General features: G+C 47.2%; 1 protein-coding gene across 16 annotated transcripts in view; it reads right to left on the reverse strand.

Moving 5' to 3' along the window:
- The window catches only part of OTOF (otoferlin), a 202,944-nt gene that overhangs the window by 155,794 nt on the left and 29,827 nt on the right, over positions 1 to 17,323 (reverse strand). For all 16 annotated transcript variants that reach the window (XM_081000800.1, XM_081000798.1, XM_081000788.1 and 13 more), the window contains exon 3: positions 4,440 to 4,528. In XM_081000800.1, the coding sequence (XP_080856926.1) occupies positions 4,440 to 4,528 (89 nt within the window). The remainder of the gene's footprint in view (positions 1 to 4,439; positions 4,529 to 17,323) is intronic.

Raw genomic sequence — 17,323 nt, forward strand, 5'->3', positions numbered from 1 at the left:
ATCATGGATGCTTTAGCTGAGATTCCTGCATTGCAGGGAGTTGGACTAGATGACCCTTGGGGTCCCTTCGAACTCTACCATTCTACGATTCTATATCTTAATGCAATGGGGTGAGCTCCCGTTGCTCGGTCCCTGCTCCTGCCCACCTAGCAGTTCAAAAGCACGAAGTGCAAGTAGATAAATAGGTACTGCTCCGGCGGGAAGATAAACGGCGTTTCTGTGCGCTGCTCTGGTTCGCCAGAAGCGGCTTAGTCATGCTGGCCACATGACCCGGAAGCTGTACGCCGGCTCCCTCGGCCAGTAAAGCGAGATGAGCGCTGCCCCCCCAGAGTCGGTCACGGCTGGACCTAATGGTCAGGGGTCCCTTTACCTTTACCCAATGCAAAAACCCTGAGGATCCATGTGGCTCTGTGCTTTGTAACCACATTTTTGCGCCATTGTGGCCCCACGAAACAGTGGATGCCAGAGGTTTTCGGGGTGATACGGAAGGGGGGGCATGTCTTCTTCACCTTCTTCTTCGCTACAATATATCCATTTATTTCCAATTGTCAATGTCAAAAGGGACTAAAATCTATAAAATTCATAGAAAATCAACGTGCCAATTTGCTCAATTTCTCTAGGACTCCATGACACCTCCCCTGTCCTCCATAATCCCTCAAGCAAGGTGTCAAGACCCTAATCCTGTCAAATCACTCTGCCAAGCCTTTCCTCCGGGCAATGCCAGGTGGCAGACTATGCATACATGGACCATTGTCTTCGCGTCTTCGCATCACCGGTACTCAGGATGTGCTTATCTGCGCATATCTCCAGCTCTGCATATTCCCCCTCCCTCCTCCATATGTTAATCCTGTGTAACCCAACCTCTTCTTAATGTATTCATGATGTAACTGGGATGTATTTTGCACTGTATTCTGGGACATTGAGGGAAGTTTCAAAAGTTCATGTCACCCCTTTCTCGCTGTTCAATCTCGCCTTGAACCTGTTGCGCAATAAACTTGGATCTTCTGCAGCTTGCTCCTGTCTCCGGCTGAGCTCATTTTCCTCCGCAGGGACCCGCGGACTTAGTCCGACGAGCTGGGTGGCAGAGCAGCGTCGCACCCAGATTTTACCGTAACAGGGGGAAACTCACTCACTGTGGACCATGAGCTGAAATAAAGAGCATGAAATCAACACTCAACTCTGAGTATATTTCAGTACCCTTTCGGAGGTGAGCCCATTCCTCCCAGTCCTGAGCTCAGGGTGCATATATGTGCAAAGAAAGTGATGTATCTTGAAGACACCGCAGCCTCTGCTGACCTTTCCTTCTAAGGACACCAGACCCCAGGAAAGCGGAGGCATCCCTGGAATTTCTTGACCCTCGGAGATTGGGGTTGCACACAACAATGTTGTTGTTGTTTAGTTGTGTCCGACTCTTCGTGACCCCTGGACCTGAGCACGCCAGGCACTCCTGTCTTCCACTGCCTCCCACAGTTTGGTCAAACTCATGTTAGCAGCTTCGAGAACACTGTCCCACCATCTCGTCCTCTGTCGTCCCCTTCTCCTTGTGCCCTCCATCTTTCCCAACATCAGGGTCTTTTCCAGGGAGGCTTCTCTTCTCATGAGGTGGCCAAAGTCTTGGAGCCTCAGCTTCAGGATCTCTCCTTCCAGTGAGCACTCAGGGCTGATTTCCTTCAGAATGGAGAGGTTTGATCTTCCTGCAGTCCATGGGACTCTCAAGACTCTCCTCCAGCACCATAATGCAAAAGCATCCATTCTTCGGCGATCAGCCTTCTTGATCGTCCAGCTCTCACTTCCATACATCACTACTGGGAAAACCATAGCTTTAACTATACGGACCTTTGTTGGCAAGGTGATGTTTCTTTGTTGGCAAGGTGATGTCTCCCCTTCATGGATCACTGCCTTGCCATGGCAAAGGGGCTTGAATAACTCAAGAGAAGCTATGAGCTATGCCTAGCATGGCCACCCAAGATGGACAGGTCATAGTGGAGAGTTTTGACCAAACGTGATCCACCTGGAGCAGGAACCGGCAAGCCACTCTAGTATCCCTGCCAAGAAAACTCCATGGACAAAGACGACAATGTTACAAGTTTCTAAAAATCCCCAGTGCCGTGATCAGGAACTAGGGGGACATCGACCGTCACAAATGCATATTTCCTTGTTCTCCCCTGGACTTCCTTGGCTAAAACGCCTTGGACAGAATAAGAGGTCATGGCAAGACGGAGCTATTGAGTTACCCAGTGGAGGTAACTGAATCAGCCAGGGCCAAACGTCAGAGGGGGAAAGGGGAGGTAGAGTGACAATAGGATCAAATGCTTCAAATGCAATGGGGGAAGACGACTGCAGCTGAGAGATCCGAACAGACGGAGGGCTGCATCATACCCTCCAACATTTCTCAGTTGAAAATAGGGGCATTTCTCTCTCTCCCCTCTGAAATAAAAAAATTAAGGTCTTATATATATAATAAATGTTCATAAATGTACCAAGCAAACACGTATATAAATATATGAACCACATGTCTGAAGCAGCACAGGAAAACAGCCCTGGAACCATTTTGACTTCCAAACTGACCAAATGTTTTCTCTGCAAGGAAAATGGAAAAGCCTCCCCATTGTCTTTTCCTTCACAAATCCTGTCTTAAGGGTATGTCTGTGTATGAATAGGGTGAGCCTGTGACCTGGCTCAGGAACTAAGTATTTGTCACTACAAAAGACTGGCCAGGCTCCCCTGGGTATTCAATCAAGTGACCATTAACTGGCAACCTGCCAGACAGGAGGTAAACAAAGCACTCAGATTTCTGTTGTAGACCGCCTCTTCTGTGATGTAGGTATGATGTTTCTGGGGGTGGTCTTGGACTCCAAGGCAGGCAATTTAAAATGTCTATATAAGGGCGGACACACCTTGGTTCTGGGTCCTCCTCCTTTCCTGCGTGTGAAGGGGGAAGCCTGTTGCTTCTCAATATTCTCTGCTTGGCCTTTGTTATTTTCTCCAACTGATGGAGAACCTACAAAGGACTCTATAAGGGCTCTTGTGTCCCCCATAAGGGAATAAGGGCAGATTTTCGTGTTTCCCCCCCCCCCCCACCTGAGCATTTCCTATCGGAATGAGGACAATTGCCAACACCCCAACACCAAGGGGACCCAGCACACACACGTCCTCCACCATCCTAAGAAAATCCCTTAATCCCAATTTTATTTTATTGTATAAAAAAGAAAAACCCACACAATTTCTCAACGGATGTGCAGTCTTTTCTCATCTGCTGTGGAAGCACCTTTCTTCCACCCAACGAAACTTGGGAAGGAATTTCACACTTGGTTCAGGCTCAGATTGCTGTAATTTGTGACTTGGGTGAAAAAATGCTATTTTCATCTCCTTGGTAAACAAATGTATCAGGCATAGTCCTGCGTGGAAGGAGATTGCCTTCCTACCACGTAGGGTTTCTGTGACAAATGGTTTGTGTGTGCCATTGCGCTGCCTTTGGAAATTCTCTAATTTGCTGGGCTCTCCCCCTTTGTAGTACTGAAAACCAAAATGCTAGAATTTGTCAGGCACTCGAGAACGAAACCAAGAGAGAAGGCATGAATTTTCTGCTTATGGTACCAAACCAGTTTGCAATATGAAGGAGGGGTCTGTAGGCAGTTCAAGGTGGGATACCAGCCCTATGGGATGTGATACATAAGTAGCAGTCAAATACAACATTCCTTGTTTTCCTAGAGTGGACATGCAGGGGGATGTTTGGTCCAGCCGATTGAAAACTTCCTGTTTCCTCCTGGCCTGGAGCATCCTTCCTCTTGCATGTGACTAGAGGTGGGCGTGACCTTACCTGTGCAGGTAACAAAAGCACAAGGCACGCAGCACTCTCTCTCTTTTTGACTTCCTCTCGTCGTTGGAGCAGCTTTTTAGCTAGAGCTGCCTTGTTGGCTTTCAGCCAACAGAGGACAAAAAGACTCTCTCCATATGGGATTGACTCACAATCTGAGATAGACTGAATAGTATAATAGTTAGAGGCTTACACGAGCCTGCAGCCAGCTATCTGCTGTGCATGTAAAAAGGGGAATGTAAACTGCTAAGTAAAGGAACTTGCTAACGCAAGTTAGGAAAGATATTAATAAACAATATATCCTATCCCACCATCTAGTCCAGCACCCGGTCCTCACAGTGGCCAACCAGATGCCTGTGGAAGACCAGCAAGCAGGATTTGAGCATCTCATCTCCAGCAGTTTCCAGCATCTGGCATTCAGAAGCATTGCTGTCTCCATCTATGGAGGCTGAGCATAGCATCCTGGCTAGTAGTCATCTACAGCTCTCTCCTCCCCCTCCATGAATTTGTCTAAACCTTGGAAGACGTTGGGAAGAACCTGCACATGTTGTGGGGGCTCTCTTAAGGAAGCCCCAAAGGTGGAGGAACAAAACTCATCCCAGACATGCAGAACGCCACTGACCTGTTGGAGAAGACTTTGCTGTAGTTGAAGACTTGGACCTCCAGCATCTCGTTGACGTCGATGCTGCTTGCAACGGGCCATCGGAAGGTCTGCAGGAAGAGAGGGGAGATGTGAGGGGTGTGGGATGTGATCCATGAGAGGCAGTCAAGTACAACATTCCTTGTTTTCCTAGAGTGGACATGCAAAGGAATGTTTGGTCCAGCCAGTTGAAACTTCCTGTTCCTCCTAGCTGGAGCATCCTTCCTCTTGCATGTGATAGAAGGTGGGCGTGACCTTACCTGTCCAGGTAACAAAATGACAAGTCACGCAGCACCCTTCCCTCTTTTTGATTCCCTCCTTCGTTGGACCAGCTTCTAGCTAGGACTGCTCTGCTAGCTCTCAGCTAGCAGAAGCACTGGGATTATTCCCCCATATGGGGTAGATCCACATGTACCTATTTGTAACTAAGTCTGCCTTCAGGAATCCAACTGTGAACTGATGTGAGTAAACGTCTTTTATTGACTTTGAATAAGATTGTGACGTCTTTATTCTTTTAAGAGGGATTTAAGGGAACTTACCAGGAACGTACAATTCAATCTGAGACAGACTGAATTGTACAATAATGAGAGACTCACACGAGCCTGCAACCAGCTATCTGCTGTACATGTAAAAAGAGGAATGTAACTCTGCTAAGTAAAGGAACTTGCTAGTGCAAGTTAGGAAGGATATTAACAAAGAATATATCCTCTCCTGCCACCCTGAATATTCCCAAAAGGATGTCCTGCTTTGGCCTCAGAACTTATAGATGGGGGAAATAGCTCTTCAACCGTGGATTTGAAATTCACTATGTGCTGCATTTTGAAAGAAAAAATTCTGGAGAACTGCACAGGGCTGGGTAGGCAGAGATTTGACTTGGTGTAAGGGAGCTCCTTATCTTCCTGCAATGGTTCTTGGTTTTACACACAGCTCATCCAGGGGAAGGACTGAACCAATGGACTATTATTATTAATCAAATTTATATACGCTCTTCATCCAAAGATCTCAGGGTGGTTTGCAAGATAAAAATACAGGATAAAAATGACAGTACTGTAAAGGAGATTCCAGCTAACCCTTAGGAAGAACTTTTTGACATTAATCAAAATACTTTATTGTCACTTGAATAACTTGTATACAGTGAAATTACACCAGCACCCCCCACTCAGCTCTCTTAGTCTTAATTCCCCTCGTTTACTGACACACACACACCAAACCCAAAAGTCAGTTGCCCTGCTGTTATCTTTTCATTCAGCAGCCTAACAGCCCATGGATAGAAGCTGTTCTTTACCCTGTTGGTGCGACTAATCCTGCTTCTATGTCTTCTGTCCGAGGGCAGGAGATCAAGAAAGTGCCGGCCAGGGTGTGAATCATCCCTGAGAATTTTCCTCACTCTCCTGAGGCAACCTTCTTCCGCTATTTCATCCAGCGGATTCACGGGACAGCCCATAATATATTGTGCTGTATTCACCACCCTCTGAGGCACTTCCTATCAGTTGAGGTCAAACCAGCATACCACACCGTGATGCAGTAGGAAAGGACACTTTCTATTGTGGACCGGTAGAAGGAGATCATCAAATGTTGATTGACATCATTCTTCTTCAATACTCTGAGGAGATGGAGTCTCTGTTGGGCTTTCTTAACCACCTTGGTTGATTGACATCATTCTTCTTCAATACTCTGAGGAGATGGAGTCTCTGTCGGGCTTTCTTAACCACCTTGGTTGATCAACATCATTCTTCTTCAATACTCTGAGGAGATGGAGTCTCTGTTGGGCTTTCTTAACCACCTTGGTTGTATTGATTTTCCAAGTAAGGTCTTCACTGAGATAAACTCCATAGCTGTTTGGCTCTGGAATGGACTCCCTCAGAAGCGGGTGGTCTCTCCTTCCTTGGAGGTTTTTAAGCAGAGGTTGGGTGGACACCTGTCATGGATTCTGGAGCTGTGATCCCTGCTTTGCAGGGGGTTGGACTAGATGACACTAGGGACCCTTCCAATTGAATTTTATGATTCTATGCAGTGTTTTTTTCTGGGGGGGATGCAGGGCTACGCAAACCCCTGAACATTAACAGCCGTCAACAGGTTTACCACACCCATTGAGTCAATCACGCATCTCCTACTACCCTTCTGAGTAATACCCCTCCCCACCCTCTCACTATATATAAGGGTCTGGTGACTTCTGTTTCATTTTTTTTTTAAAAAAAAAATAACATTTATTACTTTTCCAAAAAAATTAAACACTAAAAAAGAAACAATACAATACATTAAACTAACCAAACAAAACAAAAACAATAAAATAAATCAAACAATTTCATTATCCCATCTTTCATTCACTTATTTCCATGACCTCCTCACACCTCCCTTTTTGTATTCCACTTCTGTTAATTATTTCAGCAATTCCTTTCCATCTTCCTCTGTTTTCTATCCTATAATTATCTTAGCTCATTCTAACCTTATTTTTTTCCTTTAATACTCTATTAATCTATTTATACTTAATTCCTTATAACATTTCTACTAAAGCCATGTAACTTCATTCCAACATTTTTCTAACATTCATTGATTTTACAGTATTTCTGTAAATAATCTTTAAATTTTTTCCAATCTTCTTCCACCGACTCTTCTCCCCGGTCTCGGATTCTGCCAGTCATTTCCGCCAATTCCATATAGTCCATCAACTTCATCTGCCATTCTTCCCGGGTGGGTAAATCTTGTGTCTTCCAATATTTTGCGATGAGTATCCTTGCTGCTGTTGTTGCATACATAAAGAAAGTTCTATCCTTCTTTGTCACCAATTGGCCGACCATGCCCAGGAGAAAGGCCTCTGGTTTCTTCAGGAAGGTATATTTGAATACCTTTTCCATTTCGTTATAAATCATCTCCCAGAATGTCTTAATCCTTGGGCATGTGGTGACTTCTGTTTCAGTGTATCTGAAGAAGTGTGTATGCACACGAAAGCTTATACCAAGAACAAACTTAATTGGTCTCTAAGGTGCTACTGGACAATTTTTTAAATATATTTCGACTGCGTCAGAGCAGCACGGCTACCTACCTGAACCCTAAACATTTTGTGAATCTCTGTACTTTTGTCCGTTTACTGTACAGTGGTACCTCGGGTTAAGTACTTAATTCATTCCAGAGGTCTGTACTTAACCTGAAACTGTTCTTGACCTGAAGCACCAATTTAGCTAATGGGGCCTCCTACTGCTGCTGTGCTGCTGGAGCACAATTTCTGTTCTCATCCTGAAGCAAAGTTCTTAACCCGAGGTAATATTTCTGGGTTAGCGGAGTCTGTAACCTGAAGCGTATGTAACCTGAGGTACCACTGTATATATTTTCCCTGATTTGAACTATAAAATGGTGGTTTTCTTGAGTCAAAATGAGAGTACAGTGGACGCTTGGGTTGTGAACGTGATCCGTGTGGGAGGCACGTTTGCAACCTGCAGCGCCACATCTGTGCACGCTTGGGTTGCGATTCAGCACTTCTGCGCGTGTGCAAAGTGCAATTTACCAGTTCTGCACATGCGCAAGCGCCGGAAATAACCCATTCCGGTACTTCTTGGGTTTCAGCATATCCGTAACCCGAAAACGCGCAACCTGAAGCGTCTCTGACCCAAGGTATGATTGTACCCCTAGACATTTTTTAGAAAAAAGCACTGATTCTATGAACCCACACAGGCTGCCCATCCCCTGCCCTCCTCTTCCCCCTCTGCTGCTTGTCTTTTGCTCTCAATTTCCGTGGCCTCTTCGTTCATGCCGCTGGTATTTGCTTGCAAGTCCAAGCGTGCGCCCCGCTGAGCGAAGCAATTGCAGAAGGAAGGTTAAGAGACCGTCTCCAATATCCGAGCGCCGTAACACGCGCTCTCCTCCCGTGGGGAACAGCGCAGCAAAACGCTGTTGCTGAACCGCAAGCAGTAGATTGGCTGGGAAGGGAGGAAAGCTTCGTGCGGATTCAGTGGGGATGGAAAATTCTCAGGGGAGGGTCAAATGCTAAGGATTCTCCTGCGTTCAAAAGGTTAAGGGCAAGACGATGATTGAATTCCAGGATGAAAAACGAAGGGCTTCTTTTAAAAAATCGTTCCCATGTTTTATACATTGACACCAACCGCGAATCCTTTATTACAGAGATTCACAAGCAAAGGAGAGGTCCATAAGAACATGATGGAAGTTTATAAAACGGCGTGGCATGGAGAAAGTGAATAAAGGCCCCCTCGCAGTCTCTCATAGTTCTAGAACTCATGAACCTTCAATGAAGCTCAATGTTGGAAGACTCAGATCAAAGAAAAGAAAAGCATGGAGTATTTTTGGAGCAGGAACTCGGGGGAACTGAGTTCCCTTACCTTCTTTAAAATTAAATATTTTTTTCCAGTGGCAGGGCTGGAACAGACCCAATGCCTCAGCCAAAAATCCACCTACAGTGGTACCTTGGGTTAAGAACTTATTTTGTTCTGCAGGTCCGTTCTTAACCTGAAACTGTTCTTAACCTGAGGTACCACTTTAGCTAATGGGGTGTAATGGCCTGGGACTTGGGATCAGACTCGGAGCCAGAGGAGACTCAGTTTGCACCAGATCCTTTGCCTCAGGCATCATCTGAACCAAGTCTGGGACCTGATCCTGAAGAGCCCCAGTCTGCACAGGTTCCCCTGCAACAAACACCAGCTGGGCCGAGTCAGGCGCCTGATCCTGCCCTGGCTCCAGATGTGGGGATGACCTCGTTGCCTCCAGCTGGGCCATCACTTACAGCTGCTCCACTACCGGTTGGGTCAGGGGAGGCTGAGGCGGCCTCTGGGTCTAGTCACCCACCGACGTCTCCCGAGCTGCAGAGACTGAGGTCTGAGAGAAGGAGAGACCTGAGTACTCGCAGGAGGAGTGCTCGCCTTCGGGGAAGACAGGGAGGTGAGTCGCTGTGGGATCAGGACCGGCCACTACCCCGACAAAGATAAAAGCCTGTCGGACCTCGCCCCAGGTTGCGGGAGCAACATTGCTGTTTGCCAGAACCTGCCTGTGACCCTGTACCTGACCTAGCCTGGTTTCCTGCCTTGGTCCTGTCGGACTGACTCCTTGAAGAACCCTTGGATTTGGGACTGGACCTGGAGCTCATTACTCGGGTTACCCCCGGGCCCAGCACATAGGGCCTCCCGCTGCTGCCGTGCCATTTCTGTTCTCATCCTGAAGCAAAGTTCTTAACCTGAGGTACTATTTCTGGGTTAGCAGAGTCTGTAACCTGAAGTGTCTGTAACCTGAGGTACCACTGTATATCTGTAATCAATAAAGTTGTGGCCATTTCTCATCCAGATCATTGTCTACTTGAGCTTATTAATCACGTCTTACCTTTAGCCACTGCTCAGGGGACGGGGGCGGCACTGCAATAATCTGGGGGGACTGAGCCCACAATAAACTTCATGGTCCGTTTCCCCACCTTATTTCCAGAAAAAAGCACTGTCTGGAAGTTTCCAGAGCATAGAAAACAGAAGTTGGGGTGTCTCTGCCCAAATGGGGTACAGCTGGGCCACCAGGTGGAAAAGAAGAGAGAGGGAGAGACATGAATATTGATCATGCTTGATGCTTTTTGGTTTATAACATTAGCAGTTTAGGGCAGGCTGACATCAACAGGGAGAAAGCTTTAAATAGCTGGAGTCGCTGAATTCCTTAGGTGCCATCGCCAGCCAACTGAGGCCAATTTTATTTTAAAAACCACGACATTCAAAGAGGAGATAACAGATTGGAAAGAAATCAACCTTCTCTGAACCCAAATTAAAAGCAACAACAGGCTTTTTCTCTGCAGCATTATTTTTAAGCTTGTATTGGCACTTTTGCAAAGCGGCGAGGCTGTCTGAGTCGAAGCGAACAGCTTGGGTACTGTAGCACAGATCAGAACACTGGCAGCAAATGCTTGCAAATACTAGAGGCACACATTGCCGGCTGCTTAGCAGGGCTGGGTGACAATTCCTGATGAGAAAATGTTCTCAGGATAAAGTTGTTTTTGTGTGTAATCTGCACAAGAAAACAAGCGTCAACATTGCTCACTGAAAGCATCACTGGGAAAAGCAGCCTGTATAAAGTATACAGATATGAAGAGTAGTTGCTTTGAAGCAACTACTCTATTCCGAACTTAAAAATGGAAAGCGTGATGCTGGTAGTCAACGAAAGAGGTTTAAAGACTGTCTCAAGGCAAATCTAAAAAAAAATGTAGTATAAACACCAACAATTGGGAAACACTGGCCTGTGAGTGCTCCAACTGGAGAACAATCTTTACCAAAGGTGTCATGGGCTTTGAAGACACACGAACTCAGGACCAGTGGCATAGTGTGGGGGGTGCAGGGGGGGGCCTGCCGCACCGGGCGCAACATCTGGGGGTTAGGGTTAGGGGGTGCAAATTCACGGGTTAGGGGGCGCAAATTACTTGCCTTGCCCCGGGTGCTGACAACCCACGCTATGCCACTGCTCAGAACGCAAGGGAGAAATGTGCTAAGAGGAAAGAATGCTTGGCAAATTCACACCTTGATCAGCTCCAGCCCAGAAACCAATGTCCCCACTGTGGAAGGACATGTGGATCCAGAATTGGCCTCCACAGTCACTTACGGACTCATTGTTAAGACTGTGTTCATGGAAGACAATCTTACTTGGCTACGAGGGACCACCAAAGAAGAAGAAGGTATCTGAAGGAGTGTGTATGCACACGAAAGCTTATACCCAGACAACCTTAGTTGGTCTCTAAGGTGAATCCCAAGCTGGAATTAAGATTGCCGGAAGAAATATCAACAACCTCAGATATGCAGATGACACAACCTTGATGGCAGAAAGTGAGGAGGAATTAAAAAACCTTTTATTGAGGGTGAAAGAGGAGAGCGCAAAATATGGTCTGAAGCTCAACATCAAAAAAACAAAGATCATGGCCACTGGTCCCATCACCTCCTGGCAAATAGAAGGGGAAGAAATGGAGGCAGTGAGAGATTTTACTTTCTTGGGCTCCATGATCACTGCAGATGGTGACAGCAGTCACGAAATTAAAAGACGCCTTCTTCTTGGGAGAAAAGCAATGACAAACCTAGACAGCATCTTAAAAAACAGAGACATCAGCTTGCCAACGAAGGTCCGTATACTTAAAGCTCTGGTTTTCCCAGTAGTGATGTATGGAAGTGAGAGCTGGACCGTAAAGAAGGCTGATCGCAGAAGAATGGATGCTTTTGAATTACGTTGCTGGAGGAGACTCTTGAGAGTCCCATGGACTACAAGAAGATCAAACCTCTCCATTCTGAAGGAAATCAGCCCTGAGTGCTCACTGGAAGGACAGATCGTGAAGCTGAGGCTCCAATACTTTGGCCACCTAATGAGAAGAGAAGACTCCCTGGAAAAGACCCTGATCTTGGGGAAGATGGCGGGCACAAGGAGAAGGGGACGACAGAGGATGAGATAGCTGGACAGTGTTCTTGAAGCTACCAGCATGAGTTTGACCAAACTGCGGGAGGCAGTGGAAGACAGTAGTGCCTGGCGTGCTCTGGTCCATGGGGTCACGAAGAGTCGGACACGACTAAACGACTCAACAACAACAACAGAATGTGTGCTTTTATTTAAAATGCATCTCTGGGTTATTTGTGGGGCCTGCCTGGCGTTTTTACATGAGTAGAATGTGTGCTTTTATTTAAAATGCATCTCTGGGTTATTTGTGGGGCACAGGAATTTGTTCCTTTTTTCCCTTCAAATTATAGTCCGGCCCCCCACAAGGTCTGAGGGACAGTAGACTGGCCCCCTGCTGAAAATGTTTGCTGACCCCTGCTTTAGTCCACCACTCTAACCACTACACCATACTGTCTTAGCATATTAGAGAAAAATATGGGTGTACAGCCCTCATTGGTTCTGATTAACATCCTCTCATTCCGGCATCTTGTGCCCTCCTGAACTTTGTAAGACCAGGCCGTCAAAACCTCCCATCTAACAAACTTGACCTTACAGCATTTCATTGATTGTTGCCTATTATCACACAGAGGCTATTAAGGGGAAGCATGAAATGTGAGTTTTGCTCTCCTTTGAGCTTCGCTCGTGGTAGTTAACTTCTCTCTGTGTTGCAGCTAATTAGCTGCTTTTGCTCAATGTTTGCAAAACAGGGGTGAGTAAAACAAAATTTTGCCTACTCACACTTCTGCATCTCAGTCTTTCTCGTAAGGAGCAAGGGAGGGGGGAAAACAAAAACCACGGCTTTGATAAAAACATAGCATAAGAACTTAAGACCAGTCTGCCAGCGGCCTATCTGGGCCATCACCCTCTTCTCACAGTGGCCAACGAGCTGCCTGTGGGAAAGCAGCAAGGCGTGGTTTCAAACACAAGACCCTTCTCCTCTCCTGGGGTTTCCAGCAACTAGTATTCAGAAGCATTGTGGAGGCAGAGCATGTGGGAATGTTCAGGGTGGAAGGAGAGGATATATTGTTTATTAATATCCTTCCTAACTTGCACTAGCAAGTCCCTTTACTTAGCAGAGTTTACATTCCCCTTTTTACATGCACAGCAGATAGCTGGTTGCAGGCTCGTGTGAGCCTCTCACTATTATGCAATTCAGTCTGTCTCAGATTGAATTGTACATTCCTGGTAAGTTCCCTTGAATCCCTCTTAAAAGAATAAAGACGTCACAATCTTATTCAAAGTCAATAAAATAAGTTTACTCACATCAGTTCACAGTTGGATTCCTGAAGGTAGACTTAGTTGCAAATATGTACATGTGGATCTACCCCATATGGGGGAATAATCCTATTGCCTCTGCTAGCTGAGATCTAGCAGAGCAGTCCTAGCTAGAAGCTGGTCAAACGAAGAAGTCAAAAAGAGAGAGGTGTGCTGCGTGATTTGTCCTTTTGTTACCTGGAGAGGTAAGGTCACACCAACCTTCTATCACATGCAAAAGGAAGGATGCTCCAGCCAGGAGGAACAGGACGTTTTGACTGGCTGGACCAAACATCCCCTTGCATGTCCACTCTAGGAAAACAAGGAATGTTGTACTTGACTGCTCCCAGTGGTTTACATCCCACAGAGCATAGCTGTCCTGGCTAGTAGCTGTTTATAACCTTCGCCTCCTCCATTAATTTGTCTCAACCTCTTTTAAAGCCATCAAGGTTGGTAGCCATCACTCCTTCATGGAGTTCCACAGTTTAACTCTCCACTGCAGGAAGAACTTATCTGTCCTGAATCTTTCAACATTTGACTTCCATGAGTATCCATGCCAGGCATAATTCTATAAATTCCTATCATGTTGTCTGCTACTCGCCTTTTCTCTAAATTAGGTAAAGGGTAAAGGGACCCCTGACCATTAGGTCCAGTTGTGGCCGACTCTGGGGTTGCGGAGCTCATCTTGCTTTATTGGCCGAGGGAGCTGGCGTATAGCTTCCGGGTCATGTGGCCAGCATGACTAAGCCGCTTCTGGCGAACCAGAGCAGTGCACGGAAACGCCGTTTGCCTTCCCGCTGGAGCGGTACCTATTTATCTACTTGCACTGGCATGCTTTCGAACTGCTAGGTGGGCAGGAGCTGGGACCGAACAATGGGAGCTCACCCCGTCGTGGGGATTCAAACCGCTGACCTTCTGATCAGCAAGTCCTAGGCGCTGTGGTTTAACCCGCAGCGCCACCCGCGTCCCTTTTTCTCTGAATTACAAAGTACCAAAAGCTGCCAATTTCCTTCATATGGGAGTCGCATCACCCCTTGATTTTTCCTGAACCTTTTTCTCAACATTTTCTCAGCTATTTGAGGTGAGGCTACCCGAACTGTACACCGTATTCCAAACACAGCAGCGCTATAGATTTGTACAGCAGAATTATTGGCAGAAAAGCAAATTAGCTAGCAAAAACAGTATCGGAGGTAATACTCTTATGGCACTGAACTGAATGAAGATGTGGGGAAATAAATTCTTGTTTGTGGAAATGTTTTGAGTTTTTTGGGGAAAAACGCACGACATGAAATTTAAACAAACATAAGCTGGAGCTTAAATAGTTTGTTGCTAAGAGACTGGGGTTCAGAAACCCTATTGATGTGAGGTTTTCCTGCAGTCAGTTTGCAGGCTTACGTGCCGTCCTCTTCCATGATCAAATATCTCGTGGGAATTTCGTTCATCCTCCCAGTCTCTGCTCTCGGCAGGAACCGAATCTCTCTTCTCAATGCGTTTGCTGAGCTTGCAAGTTGTTTGTTGCGAAGGGGAAAGTGGAGCAAGACTTTAGGAGCTGAGGTTGGCTTGGACCCAGGGCTCTCCCCCCCTTTGCTGCTTTCCTGTAATCACACTCAAGGAAGAGAAGTTGAATCTGTCATTGCCTGGAGTGTGAACAGCAAGGCTGAGAAGGATCCAAACTGCTGGGAGGATGGGGGATGTGTGTGTGTCCCTCGCAGCACAACACAGATAAAAACAACCAGTGTGGTGTAATGGCTGAAGTGCTGGTTTATGACCCAGGAGACCTAGGTTTGAATCCCCACTTGGCCATGATGCGCACTGGGTGTGACCTGGGGGCCTGCCTCACAGGGTTGTTGTGGGGTGAAATGGGGAGGAGGAGGAGGAGGAGACCCATGTTTGTTACCTTGAGCATCTCGGAGGAAAAGGTGGTGAATAAAGCTAACGAAATAAGTAAGTAAATAAAACAAAAAAGTCATTCCCTTCTCAAGTACTCTTGCCAGATTGAATGTACCGTATTTTTCGCTCTATAAGACACACTTTTTCCCCTCCCAAAATTAAGGGGAAATGTGTGTGTGTCTTATGGAGTGAATGCAGGCTCCATGGCTTCAGCGATAGCAACACGAAGCCTCCAGAGCGCAGTGGGACCGCTCCCGCTGCGCTCCGGAGGCTTCGCGTTGCTTTTGCTGAAGCCTGGAGAGCGAGAGGGGTCGATGCGAACCGATCCCTCTTGCTCTCCTGGCTTTGCTTCGCTGGAGAGGTGGTGCACAGCTTTCCCTCTCTGCGCAGCGCCCTTCAGCGAAGAGGGAGAAGAAATGGAAGGGGCTCCGTTTCTCCTGCCACTTCGCTGAAGGGGCACTGTGCAGAGAGGGAGAGATTTTTTTTTTCTTGTTCTCCCCTTCTAAAACAAGGTGCGTCCTACAGTCGGGTGCGTCCTATAGAGCGAAAAATACGGCATCTTCTTCTTTTCTTTGGCTATCCCTCGTAGCTGAGTAAGATTGTCTTCCATAAACACGGTTTTGACAGTGAGTCTGTAAGTGACTGTGGAGGCCAGTTCTGGATCCACACGTCCTTCCACAGTGGGGACATTGTTTTCTGGGCAGGAGTTGATCCCGGTGTGGATTTGCCAAGCGTGCCTTCCTCCGAGCATGTTTCTCCCTTGCATCCTGGGAGACCAGGGTTCAAATGCCCACTTCCATGAAGCTCACCAGGTGAACTTAGGAAAGTGCTTCTTGATGACAACACAAAAGTGAGAGCATGTGGTGAAAGTGCCAGACCGGGCACACCTCTTGTAGTCATTGCCATAGTATGTATGTGATGCATGTATATGATTCATGGGAAAGATCTTCTGGACCACCACCTCGCCGACATGGGGATACAGGGCATAACCTGACAATGGTTGTACTCCTTTATCTCTGGTCAGGGACAGAGTGTGGCGCTAAGGAGGGAGATGTTGTCGCGCCACTCCTTGGTGTGTGGAGTGCCGCAGGGCGCAATCCTCTCCCCGATGCTTTTTAACATCTTTATGTGCCCCCTCGCCCAGATTGTCCAGACCTTTGGGCTGGGCCATCACCAATATGCTGACGACAATCAGCTCTATCTGCTGATGGACGGCCACCCTGACTCAGCCCCGGACACACTGACCAGATGCTTGGAAGCTGTGGCTGGATGGTTTCGTGGGAGCTGACTGAAATTAAATATTTCGACGACAGAGGTCCTCTGGCTGGGTCAGGATGGTCTGGGGATGAGGGACCAACTCCTTTCTCTTGTGGGGGCCCAATTAGGGTCATTGCCTTCCGTTAAGAGTTTGGGTGTAATCCTTGACGCCTCCCTTTCCATGGAGGCGCAAGTTACAGCAACAGCCAAGGCGACATTTTTCCACCTTCGCTGCATCAAGCAGTTGGTCCCTTACCTTTCCCGTCCCGACCTGGCCACAGTGATCCATGCGGCAGTCACCTCCAGGCTTCACTACTGTAATTTGCTCTACGCGGGGCTGCCCTTGAAGCCGTCCCAGAAACTCCACCGGGTGCAGAATGCTGCAGCGAGGGTCCTCACGGGGTCTCTGCCATGGGAGCATATTCACCCAGTGCTTTTCCAGCTGCACTGGCTCCCGGTGGAGTACAGGGTCAGATTTAAGGTGCTGGTTTTGACCTTTAAAGCCCTTCACGGCCTAGGACCCTCGTACCTACAGGACCGCCTCTCCCGGTATGCCCCATGGAGAGCCTCAAGGTCCATAAATAGCAACACCCTAGATGTCCCGGGCCCTAAGGAAGTCAGATTAGCCTCAACCAGAGCCAGGGCCTCTTCAGTGCTGGCTCCTGCCTGGTGGACTGCTCTGCCTTGTGAGACCAGGGCCCTGCAGGATCTGATTTCTTTCCGCAGGTCCTGTAAGATAGAGTTGTTCCGCCTGGCCTTTGGCTTAGAATCAACTTGATTCCCTCCCCCACTTTCCTTTTTCCTTTCTCCTTCTGTGATGGAACCCCTATTTGCGGACTTCCCTGGCTTTTTTCTGGCCCATGTAGGACCAGTCTGGATAGTTGGCCTTGGTGAAGACTTGACGTTTTCATCCCCCAAAAAGTTTTTTTATTTGAGTTCCTACTGAAATGAGGCTGCATTTTAATGTTTTATTGTTGTATTTTAATCTTGTTTTTAAATTGTATTTCAGTCAATTGTTTTTATACCTGGTGTCAGCCACCCTGAGCCCGGTCTTGGCAGGGGAGGGCAGGGTATAA

This window comes from Podarcis pityusensis (genome assembly GCF_964106645.2).
Source record: "Podarcis pityusensis genome assembly, chromosome: 3".
Classification (NCBI taxonomy): Eukaryota; Metazoa; Chordata; class Lepidosauria; order Squamata; family Lacertidae; genus Podarcis; species Podarcis pityusensis.